The 18,949-nt window shown below is 37.8% G+C and overlaps 1 protein-coding gene across 1 annotated transcript in view; it reads left to right on the forward strand.

The window, feature by feature from the left end:
- The window catches only part of plch2a (phospholipase C, eta 2a), a 72,510-nt gene that overhangs the window by 14,927 nt on the left and 38,634 nt on the right, over nt 1-18,949 (forward strand). Inside the window, exons 3-5 of the mRNA XM_088937904.1 lie at nt 971-1,214; nt 3,478-3,607; nt 12,584-12,754. Coding sequence (XP_088794030.1) covers nt 971-1,214; nt 3,478-3,607; nt 12,584-12,754 — 545 coding nt within the window. The remainder of the gene's footprint in view (nt 1-970; nt 1,215-3,477; nt 3,608-12,583; nt 12,755-18,949) is intronic.

The raw sequence follows: 18,949 nt of genomic DNA on the forward strand, positions 1-18,949 counted from the left end.
TAGATTTTCCATGCATAGAGAATGGCTTTTATAGAGCAGTTTGAGTGAACTATCTTGCTCGAGGGTGCAACAGTAGTCCCTTCCCTGGGATTTGATCTCGCTATTCTCCAGCCCACAGTCCAAAAGCCCAAACATCACTCCAGCCTGTTCCTGCTCCGCTTGAATGACATATCTGGTTAACCTGTTTATTTCCCAGTAAAAATCAGTTTCCTTCATTAGTGTATTTCATTTTAAATTACAAGTATCAAACTGTATATTACTTTTAAGTAAATAATCCCGACGACCCCAGCAGTGAACATGTGCAGACTACAATGGTCAGTCATCCTCCATCTACGTGACAAAATATATGAAATTGGTTTATTTTCTCCCTCTTATTCTAGAATAGTCAAAACATTAAAACTGAATTTATTAGGAAAAAATAAAGCAATGGCTTGTGTTTCTTCTCTCATGAAACGTATTCTTACTTGAATTTAATAGAGGCTAAAGAAAAAGAGAGCCCATCATTCTTAGCTTGAAAGCTCAAGAGGGGATCTTGCTAATCTGAGTTCACATGTGGTGGGGAAAGAAAATTAATTAAAAATTAATTGACTATAACCTGGTCTTCTTTCGTGGGTTTCCATTGAGTCTAATGGGCTCAAAAGCTGATAAATTAAGTGCTGGAAAAAAATAGCCACCTACTGTATAATTTGGTTAATACCATTATTGTTTTATGGTCAAATGATAGCTGAAAGATCAAGGCAAAAATGCATGCTATCATATGATTTACTACAAAGAATCATGCTTACAAAACTATACTAATCCTGCCATACAGAATGCCAAAATATCCAAAATGCATGGCATCTTTTAGCTTCCCTGGTGTAATCAAAATACCTTTACGAGGCCAGTGTTGTGACCTCTGCTGAACTGAATGTTATATCTGGTGTTACATACCTGTTCATTTTGATGCTTCTTCTTTTCTTTCTGCCCACAGTTTCCATAGATTCAATGCGGGAGGTATGTGAAGGGAAACAGTCTGAAATCTTTCAGCGCTACGCGGATGGCAGTTTTGATCCAAACTGCTGTTTCAGTATTTACTATGGGGACCACATGGAATCTCTTGACCTGGTGTCTACGAATGCTGAGGAGGCACGGACCTGGATTACCGGCCTTAAATACCTCATGGCTGGCATCAGTGATGAGGACAGCCTGGCAAAGAGACAGCGGACACGTGACCAATATCCTTTCTTTTGCTGCAGCTGTCAAAGGTTCAGGCAGGCAGGCAGGCACATGGCTGTGACTTTCATCATCATTTCTTCAGAGAGTCTGCAGGGATGTAAGGATAAATATAGTATCTGCCATTTTGGGGAAAAAAAAACGTTTCTAAGCAGGTCCTAGAGTCTTGAAGCGTCAAGGTCTTTGAATAAAGCTCTTGTCTGAACTAGACCAGCAAAAATGTAGAAAAAGAAACATTGTGCCTTGACAAAGGTCTGTACTTCAGAAAAATAATGAACTTATCAGTCTTGAATTAAGTATTTCATGAATTAACAGTAGAAGCTGTACCAGGGAATTGATCTAGGCTAAAGTATAAGATTAAGAAGCACTTTGTTTTGAAATGTGAAGTCAGTGCATGTTTGGAACTTCTCATATTAAGTGCTACTGCTCCAATGAACAATGCTTTGAGACTTCATTTTGTGTGGGGTAGGTTTTTGACGATTTTACAAAAGACTTGATTATCATTTGCCTTTTTTTTTCTTCGTTTCTCAAGCGGCACTGAACTGACTCCTTCATTGAGCAGGGTAATCAAGAGCAATTATGTACAGAGAGAGATGATGGTATAATGGGCTGACTGGCAGCTGCGAAAGGCACAGATGCCTCGTATCTGAAGAAGGCAAAGGAGATGAAAGGTTGTCGAGATTGAAGAGGAAGGGAGTTAGAGGCAAGCTCTACTCTGAGAAGCTAGTTCCTTTGAGATCAGAGGTTCACTGAGATACGGAAGCAAAGATCTCTGAGTTACATTTTGAATTGTCAGACAAATGTATATTTCATAGTACTCGTACAGTGGCAGGCATAAATATTCCAGCTGCCTGCAGGATTTCAGACTTCATCATGACCCTTATGGGCAAAACACAGTTGCTCTCATTTCCATTGGGTCAGTACTTATGAATAAAGAGCAGCTTTTTAAAAATTTACATCATAGAAATGTATTATCGTAGAAAAGCCCAAAGCTTCATTGTCTTCTGCAGGGCATGATAGTTTTGTCAGAGGGCATGAAACACATTATTTTATGAAGTAGAAATAGATTTGTAGAATATTAATAGTAGAATTAATTTCTCATCCTTACGATGTTTTCTCTACTTTGCTCTTTATGGCTTTGTAAGGTTTGTCTGTTTTGTTTCATAGTATTTTTATTTAATGTTATTTAATATTTTTAATACCACAAAAGGGAGGTTTTTAATAATTTTGTAGATATTATGCATTGATCAAGAATATATTCCACTTAAACAGCATTAATTAATCCATGTTTATTATTACAGTTCACTTTCTAAGAGCCAGCATTCTTCTGCAAGTATCAAATTATGTTTTACTGTACCTTTCAAATTGTGTGGCAAAGCTCAGACGCTTCCTAAATTAAATTGTTTCCAGTTGGATTTGTTACTCCATTGTTGGCTAGCTGTAAGATTGATATTATTGTTCACAGCCCAGAGAGAACTATAGAGAAGCATTGGGTGTAAGCCTCTTGCTGCATGCTTTAATTCACACATTACTTTTATTTAAATTCAGCCTGGAGGTCCTGACTGTTAGGCTCTGAATTCCTTTACCATCTGTTCTGTAGCCTGCTTAACGGAGCCTTTGTTTTAAGAAACCAGGTTTTGTGTTTTAGGTTTTATTTATTGCTGCCTTCGAGGCAGTATTGAATAAGCTGAAGTTTTTAATTACTTTAAACCTGAAAGGCATCTCTGCTAAATGCTCCAAGAGATTAATTTGATCAGATTTTTAGCCCACCTTCCTCGGTCAATTGTGTCAGTGTGTCACTTTTTAGAGTCGCTCCTTTCAGTAATTTTCATTCTTGACAGTAGAGGAATTCTATCAGGATGCACATCAACTCATGCCTGAGGTCTGAAGTTAATTTAACTTAGACTTTCATTTTCTGTATAAACACGTCTGTGCTCCCAGCTAACATCTCATTTGGTATGCAAGGCCTGTTATTCATTTTTCATCCAATTACTTCTAATGTGCTCCTTACTATCTTCAGCAAACTGTAAAACTGTTCTTCCTACAGCATGAAGACTCTTTTACAGATGAATTTCACACGGAGAGCAAGGTTTCATGAAAATGGGCATAACCACCAAGGGGTGGGGGGATACAAAGGTTAGGAAGTGTCCCAATATCAATTAGAGCTTAATTTCTTAGACCATTTAGGGATGTGTTACAGCATATATAGGATTTGAAGTTTCACAGTGGGCCTTTATGTGAGTTATCCTTAACTTTTAATGCAACGTGGCTGAAGCAGACATTCACTGAAGCAGATAAAAACGGTGATGGCAGTTTAAGCATAAGTGAAGTTCTGCAACTCATTCACAAGCTGAACGTCAACCTTCCCAGACAGAAAGTAAAGCAGATGTTTAAGGTAAGGGAAACATACATTTCTTGCTAATCTGTAAAATGTGATAGTTCTTTTGAAAACAAGGTCATTAAAGCTTCTGTTCTGACATGTTTTAGTTTGTTCACAGCAGGCTTGCAATAACTCCACCAATAAACAGTGTTAGACAAGAAGAGTGGTATAATTCCTTAGAAGAGCATTGTTACTTCTGTGCTTTAACATGAGATTATACCTGTTTGTCAGTAATATATTTGGCTCATCCCAGCAAATAGTGGTGCAGACTCCAGGTTAATTAACTTTTGTTGCAAAGGGGATGGCTGTTATTACACTTCTACAGAGCCTGTATATCAAATTTGATATCAGTGTTGCAGTGTATTCCAGTGTTGTTGTTCTGCAGTACATATTTTACTTACAACAGTATTTTACCCTGCATTCTGTTTGTACTTGTAACTGTAGCTTGTGTGAGGCTGAAGGAGTGTTTTGAGCTGCAGTGAGCTGAAGAGCAACAGACCTGTAAAGAGCAAACTGTAAATTATTGCAACAGACAAGCAGTAGCAGTATTTATAAATGTATTATACCAACAATCAAAGTTGATGAAGGCAAGAGAATAAATCATTTTTCCTATCTAGTAGGCTGAGAACATTGTTATTGGAGGGTTGTTAGAGACAGGAGTTGCTTGTTAAAGTTGAGCAGGATGTGTTTAATTCACGTGTGGGTGCTAAAATTTTTCCGACAGCAGGCCTTAATAAGGCCAAATTCTGGGTCTTAAATACGATTTTATGTACATCAGAAGTCTAGCTCTACACTTAGCAAAGTACGATGTGCTGTGGCGTTTGCTTCTGATCTGGTTATTTATAGCTATACTTCTTTATGAATTCCCGTCTGATTCTTGCCTCTGCTGTCAAACTCCAGCAGGCCAAGCAATGCTGGGTAAAAAGGGAATTTTTAAGTTTGACTATTGGAGAGCCCCAGTAATACATTGAATGTTCATTTCTCTAAGATCAGTAAACACCAAAATGCATTAAAAATACATGGCCTGGAATAAAAGTGAAGACGTGTCTTCAGTGTTGCAGCTCAGTGCACCTCCAAAGAAAAGTAAAAGTGTTGTTTGTAGACTCAGTATCTTCTCCTGAAAGTCTAACCCCAGCTGTGACTTGAGCAAGCGAGTTAATAAATGAAACTCTGAGCGTAATAGCTCCTGAACTAGTATATGAAATCACCTGTGACCACAGGGTGTTTTTCAGAAAAATGCTTCAAATCAAACCTAGCATTTTAAGTGCTTTGATAGCATTAGATTAAAAACAAGCTCCCTTATTTTCTTGTCCAGAACTTGATTTGCTTAGAGTGTAGATACACAAAATGTTCTGGGCAAATGAATCCAGCTGAGACCCATTGAAGAACCAAATGCTGTCCTGATTTGGAAATGCCTTTCAGATAAACAAACAGAATGAGACAGAGGGGATTGCAGAGAGACGACAACATTCTTGAGTACACAGACAGCCTAAATTAATTTTGAGCTCAAGCAGGAAAGACAGACAGATCTGAAAGTATGATTGGATTTTTTTATTTAAATATTGCAAAAAAAGAACCAGAACCCAAGGGACGATATGGCTTTAAAACAATTTTATAAAATGCTGTAAAGGAAGCTACTAGTGCTTGATGCATGCAGACTCTTTGACACTTCAGTGATAATCTAATAAAGATCCCACAATGATTTCTGAAACGAACATGCTGTTTTCCAGCCATGGTTTTCACAAGAGCATTCATTGCTCAAATGTGTGTGTAGGTTGATAAGAACTTTACATTTACATTTCTGTCTTGTCATTCGTCAAACTGCATGCAGCGTATAATTGAGGTTTATTAATCGCTTCTGTATGAGATCCCAGTGGCTGCTGTGCTTGAGGAGTTGTCCTGTTCAGTATAGATTGTGGGCAGCCGTTAGCAGACTCTTCTTCTGATTGGGGTTGACAGTGTTGCATGAAGGAGGATGGGTGGTTAAAGCAGAGAAAAGAGCTGCTAGAAGGTTTCAGAGATGTAAGAAAGATCTGGAAATGCTGCACTTTAGCTGGGCTGCCACTTTAGTAGTTTCTCACAATTTGTGGGTTTCTCTCAAGGAATTCCAAATAAAGGCTTTTGAAAGTTTAATATGTGGTGCTTTTGTTGCATGTTTGTAAAGCTCAGCTCAAGTTATAGTATAGAGAAAAGGGCAGGGAGAGAAATACTGATTTTATTATCTCTCTTTCAGGAGTGTAGTTGAGTAATCTTTGTATCTTTTAGTAATCTTTGTAGTTGAGAACTGTACGTTGCATTGGCATCTATGAATTCTGCTGTGTGGATGGTGCTTCCTGAGGGGAGATAGACAGCGGGGACAGCACCAGCCAATTCCTGGGTGGAGGTGAGCAGAGAGGCCGGGATGGAGTGTCCTGGGCCCGTGTGCAAGGGGACAGTGTGCGCTCTGCTGGGTGCGGAGGGCTCTGTGGAGATACGCATTCCGCCAGGTACAGCAACCTGCGTAGCGGGGAGAGGCACTTTTCTGGAGATGAAGGTCTGTTTGGAGACAGCTGACCTAGCGTTTGACTGCCGGAACATATTGTCTCCGGCTTCTGCATCTTTAGGAGTGTCTCCAACCTCCCAACCCTTCCCAGCAATGAGTCGTACTGCTCCCGCTGCTGCCGAAAAGTCTTCACACAGGTGTTGCTTTTGCAGGTTGGCACCCTGGCCAGTGGCCGAGAGCAGAGACCCACAGCCTGTGGCAAGATAACAGAATACATGTAAGAAAGAACGTCACAAAGTAGTGTTCAGCTAATGAGGAAAAGACGTCAAAATAAGCTTTTCTTTTCATCCGTTTTACCGCTTTCTTTTTTACTGTCCTGGTAGTCTTCGAGTTCATTTCGCATGTGTGGTGATTTCTTGAACAGGCTGCGAAGAAATATTTATAATAAAAATAGAATGTTCAGTATAATTCAAAACAGCAATAATTCCTTGTATTATGCACTGTAATCGGGTATTACAGATGGAGACTGCTGTATATGCTTTCCCTTCGCATTTTGCAGAATAATACCCAGGAAAACAGTTCTTTCAATGTTTTCTAAACATTTTTTTTCTACATATATGGCTATATACAGTGCTTTGCCCCAAAAGGGAATGTTGTCTAAATTGCTCTACAAGCAATAGTTTGACAGAAACTGATTTCATTTTGCAAACTCTTGCAATTGGCATTGACTGCACAGGCATATTAACAAATAAAACCAACATGTATGAGGTGTTTCTGACTCTCACGCCACTTAAGCCTGAACCCATATTCATTCAGCACTCCATTCAACACAACATTTCCAATGAAAGAATACCTGACAAAAATTAATTTGACCATTCTTGATACGTTCTTTTAGTTCTGGCAAGGTTGTTTTGTCTTTTCAGACGTATACTTGGATTCAGAGAAGCGAATTTCCCTATCGAATGAGTGGAAGATTGTGAAAGGTGTTTGACAAATCCCTGAGCCCTAACCCTAACCTAGCCAAACCCTTAGCTAGGGTTAGGGTTTGGATTCCCACAAAACATAGACAGTTTTTGATGGCATGGCTGTGTTTTAGGGCAGAAATAATACCTACAGTATTTCCCTCAATGGAGTGTACTGCACCTTACTCCTGTGCCCTTCTGCTACTTCATGATGTACACAGAAAATACAGTAATTCGTCACTGCTAAATATTGCAACAGTATTCCTCTGCACACATCCTAATACAAAGTAAATTGAATATAATCTTATTGTGTGCAGCTTTGGCGTGACCTCAGGGGAGAGATGTTCTGGGATGTTAATTTGACTTGGATGAAACAATAAACTGAGACTTTCTCTTTTTTTTTTGCTTGGTCCCCTATTAAATTCCTCACTACAGGGGGTCTGTCAGAATCAGTGTTCGCAGCATAATGCACACGATCTGCTCTGCACAGTTTTCCTCAGCTTGGGTTTGTTTTACTTTCAATTCAACAGCAAGGCTTGAGTATCATTTCAGAGCGCTGATGTTCAATATTAAAAACATTCTCAAAGAAAGAGAAAACTGTCTTTCAAGCAGCACTTGGGTAGAAGTGACTGTTGCATAAACAAGTGACCAAAATCATTCAGGGCTTTTGTAAGGTTGAGCTGGGCATTCCATCCCATTTTGATGGGATGGCATGCTGCTAGATTTGCAGAGGGAACAGAAAGCTGAAAATCTGGAAAACCCCTGAGGAAAAGACACTTGTAAATGATCTTGTAAATGTTTCTAATTACAGTAGTTTAATAGGAATTTTCAAATTATACATGAATATTTTTTTTCAATTCTTATTTAGCAAGATTAAAAAAAAAATAGATGACTAAAGTAGAGGAATGCTTGTCAAGTCCATTCGTAGCAGTATGAAATACCTTTAGACAGTTTTCTGCATGACTGCTGGCTAGTGCCTGCTCATGCATTTTGCTGAGAAACAGGAGGAGCAGAGGGGCCTTTGAAGTTTGTCAGATATCACAATATGTGCTGTGCTTTGCTTCTCCCATCTTCTCCCCCAGACAGGTGTCATCTCTCTGTTTTTCCTTGCCTCTGTAGCTTGTGTCTTTAAACACCACTGGCTGCTTGTCATTAAGTTTGCTCAGAATTAATGGGGGAACACATATGGTCTAATTTGTTCCAGATGGCCGTACTTTTAATACACGGTAAGCACTTTGCTCCAGTTGTAATAATCCTTTGGTAATGCAGTCCACAGAAGCCACTGCTTCCACTGTTGCTCAGTCCTGTCTCAGTGAGTGAAGTCCAGGATGTTTTTGCGTCGAATCGTTTGGGGGCCTTGGGCTTGGGGGCTTTAGCTTCGTAAGCCTCTCAATGCTCTTAATTTCTCCTTTAAGGAACCTTAGCTTCATCACTGTCCTCTTAGCAGAGACTTCCTCCAATTCTCAGTACTGCACAAACTCACCTTTTCCAATTTCCATCTTCATGACACACAAAACCAATTCCTATTACTTGTAATTTACTTGCGGCCCCCATTTTGTTTCAATTTTACAATGAATGGAATTTTAGGATTGCCTGTAATGGCCTCCCCCCAGTAAAACAAGGCCTGTTTAGTGAAATATATATATCGCAACAATATCCGATATGAGCTTTGCAAAGGCCTTTTGGCCTCCTATAACAACACTTAATTTTGACCATAACCAGGTTTGTGCTGAAATCTGTTATCATTTGGATTGCAGTGACATTTCATCTTCACTGATCTTCAAATCCATTTAATCTTCAGTTGTGTGTAGAAGCTAACAGTAGTATTACAGTAGCTAACAGAGGTCAGAATAAACTGAGCTAAATATTGCACTTCAAAGGGAAGACAAAATATTCTATCAATAATAAGAATATGCCTTGTACTCTGAAGACTCTCATTTGCCTTATAATAATACATTTCTTTCAAGAGTAAACTGAAGAAGGCTCCACAACCAGAATGTTTTTTTATTCATTCCTTCTTTTCAAAATGGACTTAAAATCTACTTGTATACAGTAGTTTTGCATTGTCTAGTCATTTAAACCTTTTCTCTCTGTTATTGTTTTCCAGTTTCTACGTTTTATTGAGGTGAGAATCTGTATGAAGAATTTCTGCTCCATCAGATTTTTCTCTTTCTTTAGGCAGAAAATGTTAAATGTCCCGAGTGACCTCTAGATGCGTCAGACATGATGAACAGCCTTCTGTTTTACCGTGGTATCGCCTGAATCTTTGAAACTCGTAAATGGGAGAGAAACGCATTTTGTGTCAGTAACTCCTAGCACATTTAGGAATACTGTTGTGGGTTAGTGATCTGTAAAGTTAGTGACTTTCCTAAACTGAATATCCCACCATCACCTGTAACTTTTCACCAGGTAAATAGCATTCAGTATATTACCAAAGCCCCATTTCAAAGTGTCAGGCATTCTGAGTTCAGGAATGTTTCTGATTGTTTTCAGCCTCACAGTTCTGGATGAGTGATGTAGCATTATACAGCAAAGCCACTTCCTTCCAGTTTACTGAGCAATTTGTGGGTTATTTGTAGTCTGTGCTGTAGCAGTCATAATTAAAGTCAGAACCTCCAAATGATTTCTGGCAGTTGTGATTTGACGGGAACGAAGATATGAAGTATAGATCTACAATGCAGTGTTGCAGTTTTTTTTTTAGCGTTCAAAGCTCTCCATTTTCTAATATTTATAAGTTTAATAGCCACATTATCAAGCTTGTAATCTTTATCCTGGTTTTAAATGATGACAAAAATGCAGGAGTAGTTTCCTTAACTGTGGCTATGCATTTTGAAGGCCTAAAAGCAGTTTTATTTTTTTATGATTTAATATTTTAATTATTTAGAAAGCTATAAAAATGTCAGACAGTGTATGGATAAATCTGCCTTTTCTTTTTCTTTGTCAGGAAATGGATTATATTATATTCCAAAAACACATCAGTTCTGTTGCACTGTGTCAATATACAGTATTCAACCAGGGGTTTCTTAGTTGGAGTTGCTTATCGGATGACAATTTTGCCTTGCTAAATTAGAATATGAGAAAACTGAATTACAACAGTTGAATCCATCCTTCTACTGTATATCCAAATGGTTTTCAATCATTTCGCTTTATGACCACATGATTCATGTGTTGCCAGTTTGTTATAGACGTAGGTCGGTGTCAATATTGGGGAAAAAGAAAATCACAAGTGGTAAGAAAATGAGTTCTTCATTGACTAGGCCACAGGAGTGACCTCCTTCATGGCATTTTGTGTTCCTGAAATTACAGAGCAGATTTTCTTTCAGTTGCAGCACTTTGTCAGTTACAAAAAAAAGTTAAATTTACGACGAATTCTGTATATCAAAGATTTTCCATGTTAGTCAGCAATGGAGTGGGGTTTAATCAATTTCAAAATCAGTTTTCCGCTGGTTCAGAGGGTTGTCTGGTGGCTACTAATGTGTCATCTCTTTGGTGCATCTGGATCTCAAGAAAGTAATCAAGATACATTGCAGCAAATTGATTTACTGTGTGCAGACAGAGATCTGCTGTCATCATTAAGTAGAAAGGAATACTGTATGGGTGAGTCTTATCACACGGGGGATTTGTAACTGTGAATGGTTTCAGGGGTCTCTGGCCAGTGTGTATATTTCTCAGGTGTTGAGTCTGAGCTGTTACTATAGAGATCAGGTGCACATTTCTCCTTTAGTTTCCATCCATCGGGTGATAGTAGATTTGGTTTCTATTTCTGGCAAATGCTTATGTCCCATGGCATTTTTGCAAAGAGCAGGGAAAATAACTTTGTGATTGTGCTAAGGTTTCACAAACACAGGTCAATACTGTGCTTTTTTTATTGCAGCCATTGTATCCTTGTATTTGTTTTCATATACAAGAACATTGATCTCAAAAAGCAGCAGTGTTCTCCAGGTTTTCAAATATGAACTTGCTATGGATCTGTTGACTTTTATAGGGTTAATCAGGACATAAACTCTTAACTCTGGCTTTCAGTCCAGATTCCAGATTACAACAGATTGCAATCAAACATTTTGATTTTTTTTTGTATTCAGTTCAGGACTTTATGGAAGTCTACATAAGTTTGTTTGAGGGTCTATTCTGATATTTTTAGAGAAATAAAAGTTGAATGTACTGAATGTCAAAGTTTACACATCCTTGTTTGATGTGATGTTTGCGTAACCTTCCCTGAGTAACGGAACTGCATATACAGTAGGGAGCCATTAGACCATTGTTATTGCCACAAAAACACAACACATATAGCTACCAATTCCTGTCAGAGCATTACACTGAAAATGTCAAACACTGTTCAACCGGGAAAGCAAAGTGTAGATTGATGTAACAAACTGTGTTCTTCAAATATTTATGATACAAGGTGTGAGTTTGATACTGTCAGCCTCAGGAAATAGCAGTAGTTGGAGCAATATTTGCTCTGGCAGTGATCGCGTCAGTAGGTCAGGAAAGTGCTGAAAATAAATTGATTTTCATTACTTTTTATACTTAATCCTACAGGTGTAACAACACTGAGGTCATGATTTTTGCTAATGTTTTCATCAGTTCTGTCATTGTCTCATTATAAAGGTTAAGAGAACATCCTTAGGGTAACAACTCATGGCTATAAAATATTGAGCTCCTGCTATGCATCTGAGTTTCATAAAAATTTGATGTATTTAAATTACCAGTACAGCTGTTAAGAGTGGGGAGCTACTGTATGTCAAGGTCCAATCTACAAAAGGACAAGTAGAGGTTAATCCATTTAGTTCAAAAGAATATTATGGCATCTTTTTTTCTTCTTCCAATATGACTTTTCTTCTTTATTTCTGCTTTGCATCTTGGAATTATCCTCTACTTGTTCCTCATTAATAAAACACATGCCAATTTCTAACATCTTTGAAGATACTCTTCCTGAAATGTCTCGGGTGCTTTCTGAGCACGGGCCCTGATTTTTCAAGCCTGGTAAAAGATTCACCAATTTGCAAAACCAGTTCTGAGCAAATTTCCTAACTTTTTTGGCCTTCCATCCTGAGAGAATAGTAACCGTTTTGGTAAGGGAAACTTTTAAAGCATGCCTTTCTTTTTTTTTTTCTTTTTAAAGCATTCAGATACCCTTAATTTCATTTTCAGATCTCAGGTTCATCTTAGATGTCCAAGCTGTTTAGCAGGTGTACAGTGTTCTGGAAATATCCTGCATTTCATTTTGTATTTGTTGAGGTTGTCCCTTACATCTTTTCCCACTTCGCCAGCAGCTATTTCAACCTTTATCTCACAATTGGCAACCCACTGAAGCTTCATTTAAATTAAGCTTCATCATTCTGTTCACCTCTTCACTGATAGCTGGTGGGTGGTGAGTGTACTGGCACACTATGGCTGCCATCGCATCATCCAGGTGGATGCTGCACATTGGTGGTGGTGGTGGAGGGGAGTCCCCATTACCTGTAAAGTACTTTGAGTGGTGTGTCCAGAAAAGTGATATATAAACATAAGGAATTTAATATGAAATATTATTATTACTTCCTCTAGGAGGCAGATACAGATGATAACCAGGGCACGCTGGGATTTGAGGAGTTCTGTGCTTTTTACAAGATGATGTCCACACGGAGGGACCTATACCTACTCATGCTCACCTACAGCAACCACAAAGACCACCTGGACACAGATGATCTGATCCGCTTCCTGGAGATTGAGCAAAAGGTCAGTACTTCCACAAGATCTAATGCTTTGGCACAAGTCTGGAGGAAAGTTTTTATACAGTGAAGGAGTTGGAAACAAACTGTCGATTGACTTACAGTACATAGTGTTTTAGGCCTGAACTAGTACAGTTCTCTCAGGATTGTTAAAAATCTTTAAAATTCTTGTTAAAAGTTGTTGTTATTAACAATGACTGTGTAAGCAGATTCATCATTGCAATGTGCTGTATATTTGAGTGTGCATTTAAAAAAGCTTCTTGTAGTTTGCTTAGCAGGGCTTTTGTTACCTTGTTGACTTTGGCGGAGTGGCTCTGTAGTTTAAGAGCAGAATACGTGATGAATATTTGCCTTGACTTTTTCAACAGAGTTGGCTAGGGGCAGATCCTAAATCAGATTATGATTATATGCTCAAGTCCATGTTGATCAGGTTCCCCTGCCTTGATCTGAAAGAATAAGACCATGGAAAGCGAGGACAGCCGTATCTTTTGAAAACCCACCTAGTTATAAGCCTGGAGCTTTGCATTTCAAGAAACTGCGAAATAATCTGTTTATATATAAACCCTTTTTCTCATACATTTCTAATATATATTATAAATGTTATTTACATATATAAACATACATGAGCAGGTTGATATGGAGAAACATTGAGAAAGCTGAATTGCTAAGTAATTTTGAATTGGCAGGTTTAAATTTGAGGCTGTCATTATTACATAGACAAGGAGCTCTTAATTATTTCATGGCTGTAATTTCTGCTTGAAACTTTCAAAAAGTCATTCATTTAAAGCAATGTATGTATAAAGGTTCAAATAAGACTGTATTGCCTATATCAATAATATCTATCAGGGTGTCTTCCATACTTTGTGACTGTGTAGTTATGATTTCATAGACCACGATTAGCTGGATTCTTTGATTTGTTTGCTGGAACTAACATTCAGTCATCTGAATTTGCTACTGATTGGGGTCTATGAAACCACTAGAAAAAGTAGTCTGTGTATATTTGAAAAAGTCATCTTTTCCCTGCCAGTCTGTATAGTTTTCTTTAATCTGTGCAGGTAAAGGGAATTTGCATTATATAAGATTAGCCTTATTAAAATAAACGTCTCACACACATCGCTGCCAGTATTTAACCACATCAGCATATCTGGTTTGGTTTGAATTGCCACTTCATGAGTTTAACACTGAAATATTGATTTTCATTCATTCAACATGTTTATATTTGCCTCAGATGTGTCTAGAGAAGCAAATGTGATAGGAATATTGCTGTAATCAGTGTTTAAAAAGATGCTGAGGGTAATTTTCAAAAGCTATTACCCCTAAATTAAACACTGTTCATCTCTCTAGAATTCCTGTGAGTTAGTTTCTGGCTATCAGGCACACTTAGTGATCACGTCATGTATTGTGATACTTATAATCAAATGCTGCCAGCTCCTGCAGAAGATGCTAAAATATTAGAGCATAAGAAAGGAACAAACAAGTGGAGGACATTCAGCCCATCTGTCCCATTCAGTAGTTGGTAGCTAATCTATCCAAGGATCTCATCCAGCTTCTTCTCACAGTCAGCTTGGACAAGATTGTTGGGTTATTTGTTCCATACTCCCACAACCCATTGGGTAAAGACATGCCTTCTGTTCTCAGATTTAAGTGCACTTCCACGTTGTTTCCACTTGTGACCTCTGGTGTGTATGTTTTAACTCCTAAAACAACTTCCAGTGGCTACAATTTCATGGGTGACAGCCAATCAACCCTTCATTTCAGAATTATTTATTATTCTATTTATATTTCTGTTTTGTAAAGTAATACAAAACTGATTTTCTTTAACTGATCAGTCAAGGGTCTTAACCAGAATCTGAATTGCAGAGCTCTCAAAAAGAACCTTTCATAAAGCACACCTTATTGTACCATGGAATAAAGCACCTGCTCTTAAGACAGAAAATTGCTCTTATTTCTGTCTTCAGAAAGGTGAACTATCCAGAGTAGTGTCTTGAGTTCTAATAAAAAAAGAACACGAGAGTTTAAATAAAGATGATGACATGGTTCAGGGAGATTGGAGCCATGAGGAGGGGACCAGTCTCTCACTGAATCCTGAAAACCAGGTGTAGCTTTCTCTGTCTGCCACTGTGTAGCATTGTGACTGACAGGCTATTGCAGTACTGGAGATACATCACACCCTCTAGGCCCGCTAGGAAACTTGAAACTCTGCACATAGCAAGCCTGGTACTATTGAAGACTTGTAAATGACTTGTTTTACTGTGTAATACAAAGGACGTTATTAAATTAAGTTCGAAGACTCTATAAGCCCTTATGGAAAACTGGATTGAAATCCCCTCCACCTTGGATTTACATTTTGTAAAGAATTTCCCTAATCTTTAAAATCAAAATCCCCTTGTTATACTGGTTTTGATTCCCAAATGTTTTTTTGGATTATGTATTGATATTTTCTAACTCTGAGTGCGACAGACAGGAACTTAGTCAGGTAGCAAGTGTTTTAACAGGTGTAAAAACTGACAAAGACGTGTCAAGGTGTTTATGCTAGTTTTAAACAGCTATGCAGAAGATCCTTCAGATTTTTGGACAGGAATCCCAGAGAAGCTAGTCATCTCTTAGACCTGAGAAGGGTGGAGCACCCTTTTCTAACAGAACATTTACATGCAGTCTCCATGAGACTTCACTTAGTGAGAAGATAACAGTTAAGAAAAGTGACTGCAACACCAGTAGATTGATAGGATAGGAGCTTGAGGGTGGATTAAGATGCATGCACTCTCTTATTGCGTGTAGAATTTTAGATCTGGCTGTCATTCCTCTTTCAATAACATGCATTTGAAATCCTAAACTGGAAGATGGGAAACCCCCTTTTTAGCCAACAGTATCATCTCCTATGATTAACAGCATTCATGTGCATATCTTCTAGAGTCTTGGCTTAGAAAGAGGTTTGCTGAAATATAGAGGCACAAAACCGTTCCCTTGTCTTACAGAAACAGCTGTGCAATTGAGTAGGAAAGTATACCTATTTTTGCAAATTTTTTAACAACAAAAAGCTTACTGCTTTCACTGCTTGCAGCTGGAAAAATTATTTTGTCAGAAATGTCCTGTGCTTTTAATTGAAGCCTTGTACAAATATAAAAATATATGTAATCTTATGTGTACAGTATGTGCACATTATTAGACATACAGTACTGTAGAAGGTATAAGTACTATATGGTATTTTCAAGCATGCTTAGAAGTTACTCTTAAGCTGTGCATTTTTTCTTTATATTTCTATTAATAGCCATTCTTTAGGCCACTTTTTCAGAGCAGCTCAGCTCAGTCCAAAGTCATTGAAGGAGGTACATTGCAGTAGTACTTAGGCTTCTGTCATTTAGATAAGATAAGATCAATGTATCGGCCATATACAATTTCTTGTATAAGAAATTTGTCTTTTCACATACCCCAACTTGCTCTCCATGAGACACACAGACAGGGAGAGAAGCTGGGGGTCAGAGCGCAGGGTCAGCCATCCTGGAGCAGTTGGGGTTGAAGGCCTTTCTCAGGATTCCTCTGCCAGCCGCAGGATATGAACCGGTAACCTTCCAGCTAAAGGCGCAGATCCTGAGCCACAGAGCTACCGCACCGCCCCCGTTTTGTGCACCATTTTGTGCATGTGGCTCGTTAGAATGCTTTTCCCTCACCTTGACTCCGTTTCGCAGTTCTGTGGTGACTGCACATCGGAGTTGCATCACATGGCAGCCCGTGACTAAAACTATAATTACCTCTGTTGCACTGGGAATTTTCAGGTATATCACTGCACATTTCATCTTAATTTCGTTCGACACGGTTCTCACTGGCTGTTAATTCAAGGTATAGTGAATATAATTGGCTTGGTAAATGTTTTTATTTCTCCTTGAAATTAAGGATTTTAAACCTTTGCCTTTTTATACACTTTGTAAAATGTGCACATACAGTATTCACATAACTATTTTTGTTTGCATAATTGTTTTAATTTCCCAATTGTGTTATCTTGTCATAGCTGCTTGGCTCAATTCAGTGATGTTTAATATGTTTAGTATGTTCCTCTTGCCAGTTATATATTTGTGTACATCAGAAGGTTTAAAGAATAAAACTTTACATTCCAGAGGAAGCTAAGCTCTTTATCCTAATGTGGTTTAGAATTGCTGAGCCACAACTATAAGGAAGCTTATGCATGCAGCTTTTTAATGTGGTACAAGGAATAGGGCCATTACAACATTGCTATACAGTACATAGCACATTTTAGATTGGTAGATGTTTTGCATTAATTTTAGGATAAAATTCAAAACAATAGAGTAGAATGTCTTGGTGTCCTGACAACCAAATATGTGATCATTTATCACATCATAATGCACACATCCCATATTGAAACGTTTAGAATACTCCTGCCATATTAAATGACCTAATATGCTCATTGTTTAAATTTGCCACTGTCTAGTGATGGCTAGAAGGTGATGAATTTCCCATTTAGTTTAGATTCTTTAGGGCATAATAAAACAGGATGTATTACAGGCCTGTCACTGATTTACCACTGGAGTGATTCCCTGAGACTTAAGAATTGCTTTATACCAAAGGCTAAGTGCTACTGCTTAAGCCTCAAAGACCATTTCAATTAGCGTTGTCACATTGCATCAATATAAAGGCTATTGTGGCAGCGTAAACAAAATAGCCCGCATTTTAATGATTCCTCTATAAACACAAAATTGTATATTGTAATGTTAGCATGAAAGTCCTGTTGGGCTGCACATGGGTCATTAGTTTACCAAATTGCTAAAAATGCATTCAGTGGGCTGTTTCTAGTTCTGCCATTTATTAACTTTTATAGAGGATGGCAAGCATTTGAAGAAAACAAAGTTACAAAAGGAAGATCATTAGTGGTGGTTTTTATGCTCTGAGGACCAGCCAAAATAATGAGAAGCATCATTGTTTGATACTTCCTTCTTCCTCAGAAAAAACGTTGAAAGTAGATTTTAAAACTGCTTTCTCATTTGCAATTAATTTAGTGGAGTTTTTTTATCAACCCCACATGATTGAGGAGTGAGAAGAAAAGACAAATGAACATTTTGAACTTTAAAATGTTCAGATTAAAAAGAAATAGAGACTGGGGGAGTTAAATATACCTTTTCTATATGGTGATATTTTACCACTTTGATCAATACTGATTATAATAGCTTGCCATTAAAAGGAACGGTTTATTACTTTATGCACTGGAAACTACAGCTGTCTTTTTCATGTTAGAATCAGACTTTGAAACTGATTCTGAATTATTCTGATTGTTATACAGTATGCTGTGTAGGTTGTATGCTCTCTGTACTCAATGGAATACTGTTACTGTCACACTACTTGTAAGGTTCTGTATAACTGTGTATTAAACAGGGCACATGGATATTGTTTCCTGGCTTTCTGAATCGCACACTATGCTTCTAATTAAGATTCCCTTTAATGTTAATATAATAAAATTCAATTTAAAACTTGTCAGGGACTAGCTGGGATATCTTTTATCATCATTAAACCCTGTTTTGTTAAGGTTATCATATTAGGTTATTTTATAATATCTTAATGCAAAATGTGTTATCACTGTGGGTTATTTCATTGCTTTTACAAAATTAGCAATTAACAGCTGTGCCCTTTGTAAAACTTTCCTAAGAGCTTGTTACTTTTAAAGTATTTGTTTTCTCTTTTTTAATCTAAAGCATTGATTTCTACAAAATGCAAATTAAATAAAATATCCTACAGTGTGCAAGACAATCCAGATGACAATTTTGCCTTTGGTAAAATATGAAACAATTAAACATAAAGGTCCATAATGTGCATGGCATTAAAAACAATCTGCAGCAGATTTCACTACATTCATTCTAATAGGAAAGGATATAATTTGTTTACTGTTCCTTTGGAAAGCCAAATAAAACTTTGGCTCAGAGTGAACCAAGACTTTGACCACACCTGACAGTTGCAAATTACAAACCTGATATTTTGTGGACGGTTTTGTTTTGCCAGTGGCTTCAAGCTTCTTCCCAAAACGAAGCCACAATCTGCGACTTGGTTTGTAATTTGTTGAGTAGTTTTTCATCTGTGACATCATCTGAAACTAAATCCTTGGAAATCCCTCCTTTTCTCTGACTGCTGTTGAAGGGGAAAGGAGCTATACCTGTATATATTTAAAAAAAATATACACGTACCATAATTAGCTCGTGTT

The sequence above is a fragment of the Atractosteus spatula genome, chromosome 20, assembly GCF_055471065.1.
Source record: "Atractosteus spatula isolate fAtrSpa1 chromosome 20, fAtrSpa1.hap1, whole genome shotgun sequence".
Lineage (NCBI taxonomy): Eukaryota > Metazoa > Chordata > Actinopteri > Semionotiformes > Lepisosteidae > Atractosteus > Atractosteus spatula.